Below are 16,401 nucleotides of genomic sequence, written 5' to 3' on the forward strand. Positions count from 1 at the left end.
GGGGAAATTAATTTAATTTATTACAAATCAAAATCAGAGTAGGGTAATGAGAAATAAAACCAAATCTTAAAAACACTTTCTCCTCACCCCTCCTTTCTTCCCAGGCTCAACTTCACTCCTGAATTCTCTGCCTCCTCCCCCTGAGCAGCGCAGGGGGAGGGGGAATGGGGGTTTTGGTCAGTTCATCACACGTTGTCTCTGCCCCTCCTTCCTCCTCACACTCTTCCCCTGCTCCAGCGTGGGGTTCCTCCCATGTGAGACAGTCCTCCACGAACTTCTCCAATATGGGTCCTTCCCATGGAGTGCAGTCCCTCAGGAACAGACTGCTCCATCATGGGTCCCCCACGGGGTCACAAGTCCTGCCAGCAAACCTGCTCCAGCGTCGGCTTCTCTCTCTCCATGGGTCCACAGGTCCTGCCAGGAGCTTGCTCCAGGGCAGACTATCCACAGGGTCACAGCCTCCTTCAGGCGCATCCACCTGCTCCGGCATGGGGTCCTCCACAGGCTGCAGGTGGATATCTGTTCCACCATGGACCTCCATGGGCTGCAGGGGACAGCCTGCCTCACCATGGTCTTCACCACGGGCTGCAGGGGAATCTCTGCTCTGGCGCCTGGAGCACCCCCTCCCCCTCCTTCTTCACTGACCTTGGTGTCTGCAGAGTTGTTTCTCTCACTTATTCTCACTCCTCTCTTCTCCAGCTGCCGTTGCGCAGCAGTTTTTCCCCCTCTTCTTAAATATGCTATCCCAGAGGTGCTACCATCATCGCTGGCGGCCTTGGCCAGCGGCGGGTCCATCTTGGAGCCAGCTTGCGTTGGCCCCATCGTACATAGGGGAAGCTTCTAGCAGCTTCTCACAGAAGCCACCCCTGTAGTCTGGTCCCGCTGCCAAAACCTTGCCATGCAAACCCAATACAAGTAGTGAACTGACTGTCTGCTTTTTGTAATGCAAATTTGGTAGTAGCAAGACGTGAGTAACTTGGCTACTGTTCTCTGACAGTTTTTTAATAATTGTCACCATCTTTGATACTGTTAAGGACACTAGTTTACAACAGCTTGGCTTTTTGTTTCTCCTTTGGATCACAGTACTGCTCTTTTAACTTGTTTTATATCTATGCTTCATGCAAATTAATTATGAGAACAATATTTTCTAAAGAATATGGGTTTCCATGTATAAAACAGAATTTAGCTGGTCAAGGCACAATGCATTAACTTGAAGCAGTCCAATGTGATATTTTCCTTTTGCATTTGTTGAGCTGATCCAAAATAGTTCTTACAAATTTTAGTAAGAAGTGGATCTTTTTAATATTTTTGAGTCGGTGTTTTTATTTTCAAGCAGCATTACTGCTGTTTCATGTCAAAATTCAATTTTGCAGTGTTCCAATATGTCATCAACATTTTGGTCAGTTCTGTCTGTGTTAGAGTTGTGTGCCACTGGGAATAAGAAGCCTTCAGTGCACATATTTCCCAAAGAAATCTTGTCAGCAGGAGAAATTAATTAAACAGCTTGAGTCTGTACAAGCTGACCACCTAGGGTGATGAGGATCAGAGGATTGGTGAGGATGTAGAGAGGCAATACGATCTCTCACAGCAAAGAGAGGACTGTAGAGATGGAAACAGTAGGCAACAAACTGTCCAAATAGAATAGCTGTGAATGAGTAAATTGGTTTAGACTGTGTTTGACTAATACTGTGTGAACATGAGCAGGGGATAAAATTGCCTAATCCTTTGGAATATCACAGAATCACTAAGGTTGGAAAAGACCTGTAAGATCATCAAGTCCAACCATCAACCCAACACCACCATGCCAACTAAACCATGTCCCACAATGCCACGTCCACACGTTCCTTGAACACCTCCAGTGATGCTGACTCCACCACCTCCATGGGCAGCCTGTTCCAGTGTTTCACCACTCTCTCAGTAAAGAAATTTTTCCTGATATCCAGTCTAAGCTTCCCCTGGCACAACTGGAGGCCATTTCCTCTTGTCCTATCACTTGTCACTTGGGAGAAGAGACCAGCACCCACCTCTCTGCAACCCCCTTTCAGGTAACTGTAGAGAGCGAGAAGGTCTCCCCTCAGCCTCCTCTTCTCCAGGCTGAACAACCCCAGTTTCCTCAGCCGCTCCTCATAAGACTTGTGCTCCAGACCCCTCACCAGCTTTGTCGCTCTTCTCTGGACACGCTCCTATATATACAGGTATGTGGCTGCTAATCTGAAGCATATGCTCTAGTTAGAGTAATGATAAGGAATCTTAGACTTGGTTGTGATACAAACTAGCAGATGAGAAGGTTTACTTTTCTGTCTTGATTACATAGAGCCAGACTTCTCAGCCAGGCTGGGTTATATATACCACTGTAGTTATCTGCAATGCAAGTTATGTTGGACTTGGGTAATCCTTTGTCTTGTGTACAGCTTACACACTGGTATTTTAAATAGTCTGTTCTCAAACAATGTAAAACAAATACAGAATCCTTGCTCCCACCTGCTTTTTGGTGGCGCAGCCCTCTGAAAGCGGGAGCAAACTATCATCTAGGTCCTTTCTCCCTGCCGTCCCTGGAATAAAGCACACAGTCAAAGAAAAGAAGTATAGCTACATGCTGGTGTGCTCAACTATCATAATAGCTCTTAGAAATGCCGCAGCATGATGACCTTTGCATGAACAAATAAAAATGTTGTAAGGCTGGCGGCACTTATGTCTGATTTACAGCCAGTGAAGTAGTATTTGTGCATTGCACTAAAGGCAGTCACAAACAGTTCTCAAAAGTCAACAAAAGTTTGCATTTCAAAGCTAGAGGGAAGAAATTTTGTATTTTTTCAACTTCCCTCTGATAAAAAATTGGTTGCTTTGCAATTTGTTTTGCAGGTATGTTGCTAGCTGGATAGAAACAAGGAGATACCAATCCGAAAAGGCTAACTCGACTGTTCTCTTTGAATATGTGCCTCCTTACTTAGAACAACTCAGAACAAGATTTAAAACTGCTACTCCTATTTCTGAAAATAGTATGGTTCAGGTATGCATTAGGATTAAAACTATTTATATTTTTAGAAACAGTGTTTCTGAAACATCCACTGAGCATGTGGTCCAATACAGGAGTAAAAATGCTTAAAATTACCATGTATCTGAAACGTATGTGAGATGAAATTGAGAGGCTCTTATATATTGAACCTGGACCCTTATTTTGGAGACTTACAGGGATTCAGAGGTTTCATGTTGTAGCAGTCCACTGTAACAAAAAGAAATGTAGTGTGTTAAGAAGAATACAAGGACCTCGTTAGGTCATGCAGGGAGGGAATTAGGAAGGCGAAAGCCCAGCTAGAGCTCAACCTGGCCACGGTCGTGAGGGACAACAAAAAAAGCTTCTATAAATACATTAACGACAAAAAGAGAGCCGAGGAGGATCTCCATCCTCTACTGGATGCGGCGGGGAACATTGTCACGAAGGATGAGGAAAAGGCTGAGGTACTTAATGCCTTCTTTGCCTCAGTCTTTAACAGCCACACCAGGTATCCTCAGGGTATCCGTCTCCCTGAGCTGGATGACAGGGATGGAGAGCAAAATAGGCTCCCCATGATCCAGGAGGAAGCAGTTAACGACCTGCTATGCCACCTGGACACTCGCAAGTCTATGGGGCCTGATAGCATCCACCCAAGGGTGCTGAGGGAGCTGGCGGAGGAGCTTGCCAAGCCGCTCTCCATCATTTATCAACAGTCCTGGTCAACAGGGGAGGTCCCGGATGACTGGAGGCTTGCCAACGTGACGCCCATCTACAAGAAGGGTCGGAAGGAGGATCCGGGGAACTACAGGCCTGTCAGCCTGACCTCAGTGCTGGGGAAGGTTATGGAGAGGCTCATCTTGAGGGCGATCACGGGACACGTGCAGGACAACCAAGGGATCAGGCCAAGCCAGCATGGGTTCATGAAAGGCAGGTCCTGCTTGACCAACCTGATCTCCTTCTATGACCAGGTGACCCGCCTAGTGGATGAGGGAAAGGCTGTTGATGTTGTCTACCTGGACTTCAGCAAAGCCTTTGACACTGTTCCCCACAGTATTCTCCTAGAGAAGCTGGCGGCCCGTGGTTTAGACAGGTACACTCTTCGCTGGGTAAAAAACTGGCTGGATGGCCGAGCCCAGAGGGTTGTGGTGAATGGGGTGAAATCCAGCTGGCGGCCGGTCACAAGCGGAGTCCCCCAGGGCTCAGTTTTGGGACCGGTCTTGTTTAATGTCTTTATTGATGATCTGGATGAGGGGATAGAGTGCTCCCTCAGCAAGTTTGCTGACGACACCAAGTTGGGCGGGAGTGTTGATCTGCTGGAGGGCAGGAAGGCTCTGCAGAGGGATCTGGACAGGCTGGATCGATGGGCTGAGGCCAACCGGATGAAGTTCAATAAGGCCAAATGCCGGGTTCTACACTTCGGCCACAACAACCCCAGGCAACGCTACAGGCTTGGGGACGAGTGGCTGGAAAGCTCCCCCACAGAAAAGGACCTGGGGGTGTTGGTCGACAGCCGGCTGAAGATGAGCCAGCAGTGTGCCCAGGTGGCCAAGAAGGCCAATGGCATCCTGGCCTGTATCAGAAACAGTGTGGCCAGCAGGAGCAGGGAGGTGATCATGCCTCTGTACTCGGCTCTGGTAAGGCTGCACCTTGAATCCTGTGTTCAGTTTTGGGCCCCTCACTACAAGAAGGACATTGAGGTGCTGGAGCGTGTCCAGAGAAGGGCGACGAAGCTGGTGAGGGGTCTGGAGCACAAGTCTTATGAGGAGCGGCTGAGGGAGCTGGGGTTGTTTAGCCTGGAGAAGAGGAGGCTGAGGGGAGACCTTATCGCTCTCTACAATTACCTGACAGGGGGTTGCAGGGAGGTGGATGTTGGTCTCTTCTCCCAAGTGACTAGCGACAGGACAAGAGGAAATGGCCTCAAGTTGCGCCAGGGGAGGTTCAGGCTAGACATTAGGAAAAAGTTCTTCACTGAGAGAGTAGTGAAACATTGGAATAGGCTGCCCAGGGAGGTGGTAGAGTCACCCTCCCTGGAGATATTCAAGGAGCGTGTGGATGTGGCATTGTGGGATGTAGCTTGATGGACACGGTGCTGTGTGGTGTTGGGTGGGTTGTGGCTTGTTGTTGTTGTGTGGTGGGTTTTTGGTGTGGGGTGGTTTTTTTTGTTGGTTTTTTTTTTTTTTTTTTTTCCCTCCAGGTTGGACTTGATGATCTTACAGGTCTTTTCCAACCGTAGTGATTCTGTGATTCTGTGTTTATGGAACTGCATGTAATTCCCTGACATCTCGGTTCTTGTGTTGCTTCTGTTAGTAATGTCTTAGGGCTAGCCATTTCATCTCTCTATAGGAGCATTCTGCCTCTTTCTATAATTAAATGCTCACTAAATTCATTAGTTAGTTACTCTCATACTCTGATAATGAGGCCCTACATTATTAAACTTTGTTAAAGAATGGAGCTGAGCTGTTTCATGTATAAACGATCTGATACTGCACATCCTTATGTTGACATTTTAAATTTGCTTAATATGCCTTGTAATTCTCAAGTCTTCTGAGTGTTTGCCTGCTTCTAAATAAGTCAATATGAGAGGAGAAGACTAATTATTGAGTATGAGTGTTAAGAATTTGCCATAACGTACATGCCTGAACTGTGTCATCTTCTTCATATACCTTGCTTTAAGTAGTGTAGAATGAAGATATTTTGGTATATTTTATCAGAAGACCTCTTTATGCCCCTGACTCTGAAAGGAGCTCCTAGACAATAAGGAAGCACAGCAAAGTGTTGCAGTCTCACTACTTAAAATTTAAATACTTTCTTGAGGTCACTGTCACCTTCCGATGCAGTAAGACTCACAGGTCACACTCTTCACATATTTATTGTAGACACTCTGTTCTCTGCTGGATTGTTTGTTGCCCCTTGAAAATGTGCCAAAGGATTGCTCCAGAGAGCTCTGAGACGTATTTTGTCTTTGCTTGTATTTGGGCGTTTGGTGGGGCACACTCGTGAGATCAGGTAAGTTAATGAAAATGACCACAGTATCTCACTGTGCTTGAAAAACAGACATATATACACACACGTACCCACATATTTAAACAGATATAAATACATATGTGTGTGTGTATATAGGTATATGCAGGTTTCTATTCACTAATACTGTTAGGAGGTGCAGGCCAATGGCCATGCATCTGATTTGTTGTCCTGCAGTACTGTGTATTTTAGCTGTCAGAGCTCATCTGTAAATGAGCTAACTTGACCGGAGAGAGCTGACTGCCTGCAGTGCAAGACTGCATGCAGAGTCATTTACCATGCATAGAGAAGATGTGTTTACTTAAGGAAGTGTTACCGGTTGTACTTTTTTATCTATACTAAAGTCCCTAGCAAGCAACAAAAAGTAATATGAGGGTCATGCCTACCAGAATTAAAGCATTTAGTAAAGGGCTGGACAGATGTATGTTTAATCACACCTGTTGGATTTATACTGGGAAATGTAGATATAAGCAAAGCATTACAATGCATTCCTCTTACAGAGATGTTTTGTTGTGATGCTACAAAATCACAGAATCACTACAGTTGGAAAAGACCCGTAAGATCATCAAGTCCAACCGTCAACCCAACACCACCACTCCCACTAAAGATTTTGGAAAAAAAAAAAAAAATTCAGGAAGAAAGTTCTAAAACTCTACAATTACTTGACGGTGTTTTGCTTAGATAAACCTTGATTTCTTGAGAAATACCTAGTCATACTTGCCTATTAAAGGCTAAAAAATAGTTGGCTTTACTGCTGTTTAAATTAGATTAAGCCCTTGTGAAGGAACAAATTGATAAGTGCATCATCCATTGGTAAAGGAGCACCTTGCGTAAGTTGAAGAATCAGAAGCAACGCATTATTGCATCAAGAGTCTGGGAAGATCTTTTTGGTCATCTTAACATCTGTTTTCCTTTCCTTCAAAAAGACTTGCTGTTCTGTAGACATACTGTGGAAGGTCTCGTCTGAAGCAAGCAATCTCTGTGGTATCGCAGTTTTGTACATTTAAATTGAATTTAGAAGTTTTAGGAAATAAAATATTTGGTCTGGATGTGTGGTGGGTTAGCCTTGCTGAACAGCCAGATACCTGCCCAGCCGCGCTCTCGCTCCCAGTCCTCAGCCAGGGTCGAGGGAGAAAATAGGCTAAAAAAGCTTGTGGGTCAAAATGAAGACAGGGATATTGGTAAGCAGTTACTCTTATGGGCAAAACAGACTTGATTTGGGGAAAATTAATTTAATTTGCCAATTGAAATGGATTCAGGTAGCGAGAAACAAAGGCAAACATTAAAACACAATCTTTCCCCCTTCCACCCCCCAAGCTCAGCCTCACTCCTTCACTCCTGACTCCCTACTCCCCCACTCCAAGCAGTGTAGGTGGGTGGGGGGTTACAGTCAGTACACAGTGGTTTCTCTTTGCCACTCCTTTCTTCTCACGCTTTACCCTTGCTCCAGCATGGGCTCTCCATGGGCTGCAGCCTTTCAGGGCACACTCACCTGCTCCAGCATGGGGTCCTCAGGGGGCTGCAGTGTGGGTATCTGCTCCAACAACGTGGAGCTTCTCCTCTTCTTCCTCCTCTTCCTCTGACCTTGGTGTTCTGCTGTTTCTCAGTCTTTCTGCGCTTTCTTGAATATGTTTTCCCTGAGGCAGCACCAGCTTGGCTGAGGGGCTCAGCAGTGTCCCACAGTGGGTCTGTTGGAGCTGGCTGGAACCAGCAAGTCCAGCATGGAGCAGACCCCATCCTCTCCTCACAGAGGCCACCCTGCAGCCCCCCACTGCCAACATCTTGACACCCACACTTAATCCAGGATGTCATCAGAAGGTGTCTTTAGCCCTGTAAACAGCAGAAACACTAAGACAGTGCTTTGATGTTCTTGGTTATTTCATCACAGTCTACATGTATATGCATTTAAAATTAAGTTTCATTTCTAAGTCTGTTTTTCATATGTGCTTCACATGAATGTCTAGGTATGGAAAATGTACTGTAAACAATTAATACGCCATTTTATAGCTTTCGAATTAACAAGCTGAATTTAGCTGCTGGTGCCTTAAGAAGATGAAAGCTGTGAAGTTTCCTTTCCAGGGCACAGTGTTCGATTATTACCTTGCTCCAGAGACGAGGAAGTTCCTGCCCTGGGCAGATAAGGTCCCGAGTCCTCATGTGGATCCGGATGCACCCCTGCAGGTACAGTGCACACCAGTGACCACACACTGAGCATTGCTAGATGCAGGAATGTTTTAGGGTCTTGTCAGGATTTCTGATGTCGTCTTAGATGTCCTGGAAGTAACACTCTCTAGATGTGTTTGGGTAAATCCCTTCTATCAGGGCCACATGCCTTTAGTTGTGTGTTGAGGATTAATGATAAAGCGATGCTTTTATTGATTTTTATATTATTAAAGCACTCCTGAAGACATAGCATATTCAATTTGTTAGTGGTTTATACCCTTTTTCCACAGTAGGAGAAATTCAGGCTCCAAGTCCATTTAATCATTAAAAGTAATGCCTACAGCAACTGTACACCAGAAATTGAAGCCTTAACATATTTCTGTTGCCAGCTCTATGCACAGGTATTCTTTTGCCAGCTAAGCTCCCTTCATACTAACAGAAGTGTGTGAGGTCTAGGGGAAGCAAATCACTTTTATCACCTTTCCGCTATGCTCTTGATCAACTTTAAAAGTTAAGAGTTATATTTGTGGAATACAAATCGTAGAAGTTATGATAGTATGATATATACCTGCCAGTGTAGAGAAAATAGAAAGCATGAGCTATTAGTTGTAATTGCCTCAGTTTGGGGGTTTGGTTGTTTTTGCTCTTTTTTCAGTGTGTTTCGCATAGAATATTCTCAAATGCTTCATGCTGGTTTGGTTGTATTAACTTGCAGGTCCTTTTCTTTTTAAATGCTTAGATGAGTAGGCATTTTCCTGGGGAGATTAGAAGTTTGTGAGCATAGAAACATGGAGCTGATGATCAAAAGATGTTATTCTTTATCAGCTGTCCTGTAATAAATTCTCTTTTAGGGTTAATATTTGGTAGGAAAATACAGAGCTTGGAAAAGAAAGCTTTATCAGGCAATGAAGAGTTTAGGTGCTCACAGTAAGGAAAGCTACTCTATTGCCAACTGTTTGCCCAAACAGTTTTAGGTATGCTGAAAGCCAGGCCAAAAAGTAAATGGAAATACTAATTGAAAAATTAAACCAACTACCTGTTGCACCAGCCTCTGTTTCTCTACCAGTTTTTGGGAGGCTGGCATTCTGTAAAGGTTGAGATGGAACTAACGCATTTCAGCTACAACCTGATTTCAAAATCTTCCTACTAGAAGAAATTGAATAAAAATTTTCAAGTAGAAATGCTGTGGAAAAAGTAATCCTGTAGAATATTTTGTTCTAGTAATTACGTTTGAGAACGAGAGAACGGTATATCCCATTTCATTGCTTTTTAGAATTCAGTCCTAGCCAGACAGAGAGACAGAAATTAGTGTTTGCTTTTAAAAATAAACTGTGTTGTGCAAGTGTTTGATGGGTTTTTTTACCTCTTCAATTTCAGGCAATCTTTGTTCATACATCTGAGACTGCATGTCTCAAATATTTTATTGATTTACTCTTAACAAAAGGCAAACCAGTCATGTTTGTTGGAAATGCCAGAGTAGGAAAAACTGTTTGTAGGCGATAGGTTTGCTGCTGTCTCTGAAGACTACTTCCTGGCTAACATCCCTCTCAACTACTACACAACATCAGCAGTGCTCCAGAGTAAGTTCCGTACAGATGCAAGAAACCTTTCTCCCCTCAACAGCAAAGGTGAAAAATATTACACAGTTATTACAATCTTATTACAGCTGTTGGCTACTGCCGTTGTCTGGGTCTTGGCAAGCTCATCGCTTTGCAAAGTTGCTCTGTGCTTGTGGACAAGAGAAAATTTGGCTTTACGTGTGCTAACAAGAAGCCTTGAGCCAGCTTTGGCTAGCCTGGGTGTCTCTGCATTGTGCCTGTAGATGTACCAAAAAGGACAGTCGGGAGTTGGGCTTGCTTTTGCTGGGGACCACACAGTCCCCGAGGAGGGACAATCCCTGTCTAGAGAAGTTTGGAGTCTTCATAGGTGAGATGGATGCAGAGCAAAGGAAATGTTAATATAACACACAAGCGGAGGGGGCTGTATGTTGGCTGAAAATGTTACACCGGTGGTTAGGTTTCTGAATAAGAGGAGTCAGACAGCCAAAGTAAAATAGGCTTATAAAAGCTCTGAGTCTCTTCTGCTTTTCGTGAACAACACAGTCAAGGGAGAGCCCAGCTGTCGGTGGATATGCCCTCTTTGCCACCTTTCTTTTATCCTTACAGTAATTTGAACTGATACAACTATAAAGAAAAAATGACATACCCTATTCACTGTACAGCTTTTGACAGCTGTAAAAAGCACTAGAGAAAGAAGTGAATACACTGGCTTATCCTCTCATATGTCTGGGAGAAGATACAGAAAAAAATTTCTCACTGTTAAAAACTTTCTGAAATTTAAGAAGTCTTTAGATAAAATCTTTAGAAGCATTTAAGTTTGCTTGATGCTTAATTTAACTATTTGTGCAATCAAATTTTTAATTTTCTAGCCAATCTACATTGCTGCTAATGGATCAAATTGTTCCTAGGCTTAAAAAAATAAGTATAAATGCCTAAATCTCCATTGAATAAGTTTTTACCTCGCTCTTTCTTTCCTGTCTCGTGTTGATTTCTTCTGTATTCAGGTCAGATAAGCAAATACCACTTTCAGTTTACTTTGTACCTTAGTTTATTCTTTGAAGTGTTTCCAAATTCATGTTAACATAGAATCCTGCATTAACAGAACTTAATCGCCTTTTTGCCCCTCAGAATGAGTGGAGAGATTAGGAGAAAAGAAATCTGCTGTGCGTCAGAGTGAGATCATGAGCTGTTGTAAACTGTCATAGCTCCTTTAATGGGGAATCAGCCTTAAAAAATTTTCAGGTATTCCTCTGCTCAGAGAGGGATTTTTTAGCTAATGATCGCGATTCCAGCAGCAACCATGTCCAAGGCAGTAGAGCACAAAAGCATAACACTTCCCATTGCAAACAGAAGCTAATGAAAGGAGCTCTTAGCCAGCAAAGTTTGTGTATTCTTCTTACAGGAAACTTCTGAAATAAACCAAATATGTGAAGTCAGGATCACAGGGACTTTGTCTGCAAGTGTATCAAACCCACCAACGGTACTGGGGCATAAAATCTGAGAGTTTATGAGCCTTTAAGGATTTGCTGTGAATGTTAGTAGTATTCCTTGAGATTTTAAGTCAGTGTGGTAAAACATTCACCACTCCTTCTAAGAAATACTAAGAGATGAACAAAGAAGTGGACTCCTCTGGTTGTCTGCAGCTCTTCCTTCTGTCTGCTGCTCTTCAGCCAAGTCCCTCTTGTTAAATGCTTTGCTAGCAAGTCCCCCCCGCTAATCACAGTGGGTGAAGAACTGTGTGACAACTCGGAAACAAATATATTGTTCTCACTTCCCATTGTGTTCACAACATTTTTTCGGTGAGCTGTGACAGAATGATTTTGTACTGTCATGTATAGCTCAAAATGACTGCCTGTTATATTATTTTTGTGTTTGTGTGTACCAGTGCTTCTTCCTATAAAATGCATTCAAGTGATACACTGAAATGCCTTCCTTATGTGTTTTAGGCTACCACTCCAAGCAATTGTTTGGAACAATCAAATTACTGGGGTTTTTTTTAATGGAAAGAGGCATTCACATCAAATTACACAAATGAGCAATTTAAATTAAATCTCAGTTCAAAAAGAAGAGCTTAAGAGCTGAACTCGTTGAAGTACAGTTATTCACTATATTGCCGTGTTCTTTCCAGAGTTTAAAGGTTAAAAGATTTTTCTCACGGATCATATCACTTTTAATCTGCAGTATTTTCTGCCAGCTCCCATCTTATCTGTATCCACATAACTTTTTTTGAGGTATCTGCTAGAGTGGGTGAGATTAGCATGTAGTGATGGGTTTTATTTAGCATTCCCCCAAGACATATGACTCACCCGCTCTCCCTGTAGAGCAGCAGATTTCAAAATGTTACTTGATGGAGGCAGGTTCTGATGCAAACTAATATTGGTACATACCCATAGCATGTAAAGTATTAGTATTTAGTATCAGTATTTTCTATTAGTACAGAAAAATTATTTAGTACTATTTTCAGTAGTACTAAAGTCTGGAACAGTGCCACAAAAGACATTTGTGTAAACATTTATGTACAATAGAATTTAGTAAAATATATTTCCTTATTGTATTGTAATAATGCAGTATTTAAAAAAAAATAGGAGTAATAGATTATAATTGTGGACATTATTTAAAATTTAGATAAGGTTAAGGATCAAGAAGGAGTATTCTAATTTTGGGTTTAAAAGTACATGTATATATGTATCTCAGCTAAAAGAAGAAGAAAATCTTCTACCTAGGATATTAAGGTAATTGAGATACTTTAAACCTTTCACGCGCACGCAGTTTCTGCAAAAAGTTTTTTCCATTACGTGGTAGAAAAGCAGGATAAGTGCAGTCACGGCTTTTTTTTCCCCCAAATTTATGATCATCCAGTTACAAATATGTTGAGGTTCTACATTTCTGTCTTGTCCTCCAGCACACCTTCACTTTTTATCTGCTTACTTTTCTTCTCCAGTCAGTAACCATCCTTTTAGCTGACTGTGACTAGATGGAAATGTCCTTAGAAGCATTTGTTACCTTTGTTGAACTGGCCAGACAAAATCACTGTTGAGGTTTGCAGATTATTTATTTCACTATTTGAAGAATCTAAGATGACAACACAATAGTCCTTTTGTCCTAATGGAAACTGCTTGCAGTGATGTTTTTGTTTGTTTATATTGCTTTGCCGAAGAAACCCAAAAGTCTGCTACGAGTCAGAACCGCAGCAGTGCTGTGACGTACAGCATTCAGCTGTCACTATGCAAGCACAGTTTCCATTTCCTACAAGCTCTTGTGAACATGTTGCTCAGTTTGTAAAAAAACAAGTTCAAAACCATATGCTTACATTTCACTCTTTTTTTATCAAACTTAAAGGATTTTAACATACAGCCTAATACAATGGAGAAAAAGTCTGTAGCCTGCAGTTTTTTCCTATTCTACTTATTATACATGGAACTGATAATACTTTTTTTTTTTTTGCTTCCTCACCCTCCTTTCCTCTTGACAAATACTAAAGTCTTACAAAATGTGGGTTTGGTCATCTCAAAACCAATAGCAGGTGTATCACAAATTCATGACACTATTGACTGGACAAAAGAAATCCTGGGCTAGATGCACAAAATTTTTGAGAAATCTTTTTCCTCTTGCCCAGCTGTATTGAGTGAGAAATCTCATACATATAAAATTTGAATTAAATTCTCTCCTGTGCTGTAAGGGTTGTAACCACCATCTTCCCTAAATGTTTCATGACAACCTTTGGTTCAAATCTCTGCTCTGAATGAGGCAGAGAGAGCTTTTGAAATTAGGCTGCTCACTGAAGAGGAGAGCCCCAGTCACTGGGACATGCTGAAAAGTTTTCCTTGAAGCCCACCTATTACTGTGGTTTCATTTTGTGCAAAACATTTAGGTGATCATTTAGACAACAGAAATATATGACCTAGGAAGGAAACGAAAAGAGATGAGATTGTTAGTTTCCAGTCCTGCTTTAACAAATTCCTAATGATTTCTGCAGGTTCTTATTTGCCTGCACAAAATAGAAACAGTGCGATTAGAAATCAAACGTCCATGAATGATTAAACCTTTCTTGTGAATCTGTGGAATACTTCACTAAGTGGCAAAAGTTGAGGATCACATCATACCAGAGTTCAGTATTTTAATAATGCTTAATACAAATGGTTTTCTTCTGTATTTTCAAGATCACTTAGCAGCTTTCTGTACTCTTTCCCTTACACCTCTAAGGGAAGTAGAGCAGTTGGATAAAAATTGTATAAACTCAAAATTCAAGTCTCAAGATTTTACAGTGCTGATGAATATGTAAGGGTATTTGAATTAATTTGTTTACTGTTGTAGTAATTTTGTTATCTGATGGTCTGCATTCAGCATCATGTAAGCACTTCTTTTTGGGGAATAGGCTGAAATTTAATACAATCAGCTTAATATTCCTTAGTATGGGAGTTGCCACGCTAGTTTCCTGATTAAATGTCCTGATTAAATTATATTTATCATTGATATTTTTACCCTTTACATATGGTAAACACCTTGTTTAATCCTTCCCAGGAGAAGGAGAAAATAATCTACTTCACTGATAAACTTGCTGAGTGTCAGAATACCTGGGGATTTTAGATTCAAAGCATTTCAGTTCCAAAGGATGCAAATGGATATGCAGCGAGATTGTCAAAAGCTGTGACATAGTCAACCAACTAAATCAATAAGACTCTTCTGGAATTCAGAATCCCATTTTGATGGTTTTTTCAAAGACACTCCATGAGTTTCACTGATTACTAAGGACTTCAGTAGTTCAAAAACCTTGTAGGTGGTGAAATGTTTCATAAATTTCAGCCAGCATGATTTTGAATTCTGGATTTTGTTTAGTTTCAATATTGCTTAGTGTGGTAATAATTTTTATGTATGTTGTATTACATTTCAGAGATGCTTGAAAAAAAGCTGGAGGAAAAAAGCTGGTCATAACTATGGTCCAGTAGGAAGTAAGAAACTTATCTATTTTATTGATGATTTGAATATGCCTGAAGTGGAATGGCTCAACCTCATGCATTGATTTGGCAGCATATAGATTATGGACACTGGTGAGCAGTTACTTCTTACTTACTGTTCTGCTATGATTTTTGTATTGTGGTCCATGATGGGATCCCTAAACCACATAGAAATGGAAAGCATCAAGGAGAATTGCTTAAACAGAAAAGCATACTCTCCCTGGAGGTTATAAACAGTTTTAGAAAAGAGAAGCAGAAAGTGAAGGGGCTATAGAGAGTCTTGGAAGGAAAGTATCCTTCAGCTACTCCTAATGGAGCTGCTGGGTGTTGACCCCATCGATTGACCTGATAAGAACAGAGACGTCTGAGATACAGAAATTGTTTCCCTAAATTGCAGCTTGGCAGATGTTTAGCCTATGCCACCCTCTATCTTTTCATCAGCCTGTAAAGACAACAGACAAATCCACAGAAACTTTGATATTGGTTGAAGTGAATGCTCTTTCTCTGCTATGAGAAGAAAACCATGGAAGATGACTACTGAAGAATAATTAAGTTGATTTGGGCAATTAAGGTAATTTACTTCTTACTTTCCAAAGGCAAATTTAATATTTTGGCAGTTAAAATATATTCATATCCTTTCACCAGGGTCTGCGGAAAGAGAAAGTTTTCAGTTTAAAATCAGCTGGTCAGGGTTTGATTTCATTCTGTTACAGGAGGATCTATATCTTGTGTAAATATTTCATTGTTGTTATAAATGCGTATTAGATTCTTCTTCATATACAAGCATTGTCACTTTTAGGTGGCATGAAGAAAACCTGTGACATACAAAGAATACATTGTGAATGATCTGGTGAGTAAAGGAGAGAAGTAATCAGACATTTAGAGAAAAAAAAAGTTAAATACACATAGCTATCTGTCTGTGTATTGTCAAAAGGAGGTGCACAGACAGATAGGCAGGCGTTCTACGCACAAAACCAGCCATACTTCGGTGGCATTTGGAGGCTGAGTGTATCTATTCAGTTCTCTGCTTCTTCACCATGTGTTCAGGGATTTTACCCATACCCTTAAAACCTCTGTTTCATAGAATGTTCTTCTTTTTGCTGGCATGTGTGCTGTGATCTGACTATAATTGTGACCTAGGCGAGGCAATAATGTCTACTCTTCTTGCATCTTTTAATGCAGATTTGATTTAATCGTATAAGCTTTTCACTAGGTCATACTTCATCTAAGGAAGGAATGACACCAGGCGTCAGCTGAATATCTTGTTAAGGAACAAGATGTAAAGGGAAAAAAGGAAGCGACTGCTCAAATCTGGAGCATCTCTAGCTCGGAGAAATCAATCGGGTCTAATTCAGTGACATGCAAAGCTAATGTCTCAATGCCCTTCTGTTTTCTTCCCAGAGCTGCATGCTATTCTAGCCAGGAATCTTTTTGTTTTCTCACAAAGATTTCAAACTTTGGATCTTAAAAGTCCCTACTGCTTAAAACTGTTGATGCTTCTTTCTTTTGAGTTGTTTTGAATTGTTCCTTTTGAAACAAAACCAAACCAAAAATTAAAAATCTCCATTTTACAAAACAAATTTAATTAGGAAAAAAGTTGACCATGCCATTCAGAAATTTTTAACATAACCATTTGAGAATTCTAAAATAGTGTAAAATTTGTTGCAAACGCATGGAAAGAAAGAGCATGCATTATGCTATGAAGTTC

General features: G+C 41.4%; 1 protein-coding gene across 1 annotated transcript in view; it reads left to right on the plus strand.

Moving 5' to 3' along the window:
- DNAH11 (dynein axonemal heavy chain 11) overlaps positions 1 to 16,401 on the plus strand; it is a 162,531-nt gene that overhangs the window by 56,563 nt on the left and 89,567 nt on the right. Inside the window, 8 exon segments of the mRNA XM_059818829.1 lie at positions 2,863 to 3,010; positions 5,872 to 5,939; positions 5,941 to 6,001; positions 8,024 to 8,197; positions 9,557 to 9,666; positions 9,668 to 9,763; positions 14,632 to 14,735; positions 14,738 to 14,786. Of these exon segments, the coding sequence (XP_059674812.1) occupies positions 2,863 to 3,010; positions 5,872 to 5,939; positions 5,941 to 6,001; positions 8,024 to 8,197; positions 9,557 to 9,666; positions 9,668 to 9,763; positions 14,632 to 14,735; positions 14,738 to 14,786 (810 nt within the window).

The sequence above is a fragment of the Gavia stellata genome, chromosome 6 (assembly GCF_030936135.1).
Source record: "Gavia stellata isolate bGavSte3 chromosome 6, bGavSte3.hap2, whole genome shotgun sequence".
Classification (NCBI taxonomy): Eukaryota; Metazoa; Chordata; class Aves; order Gaviiformes; family Gaviidae; genus Gavia; species Gavia stellata.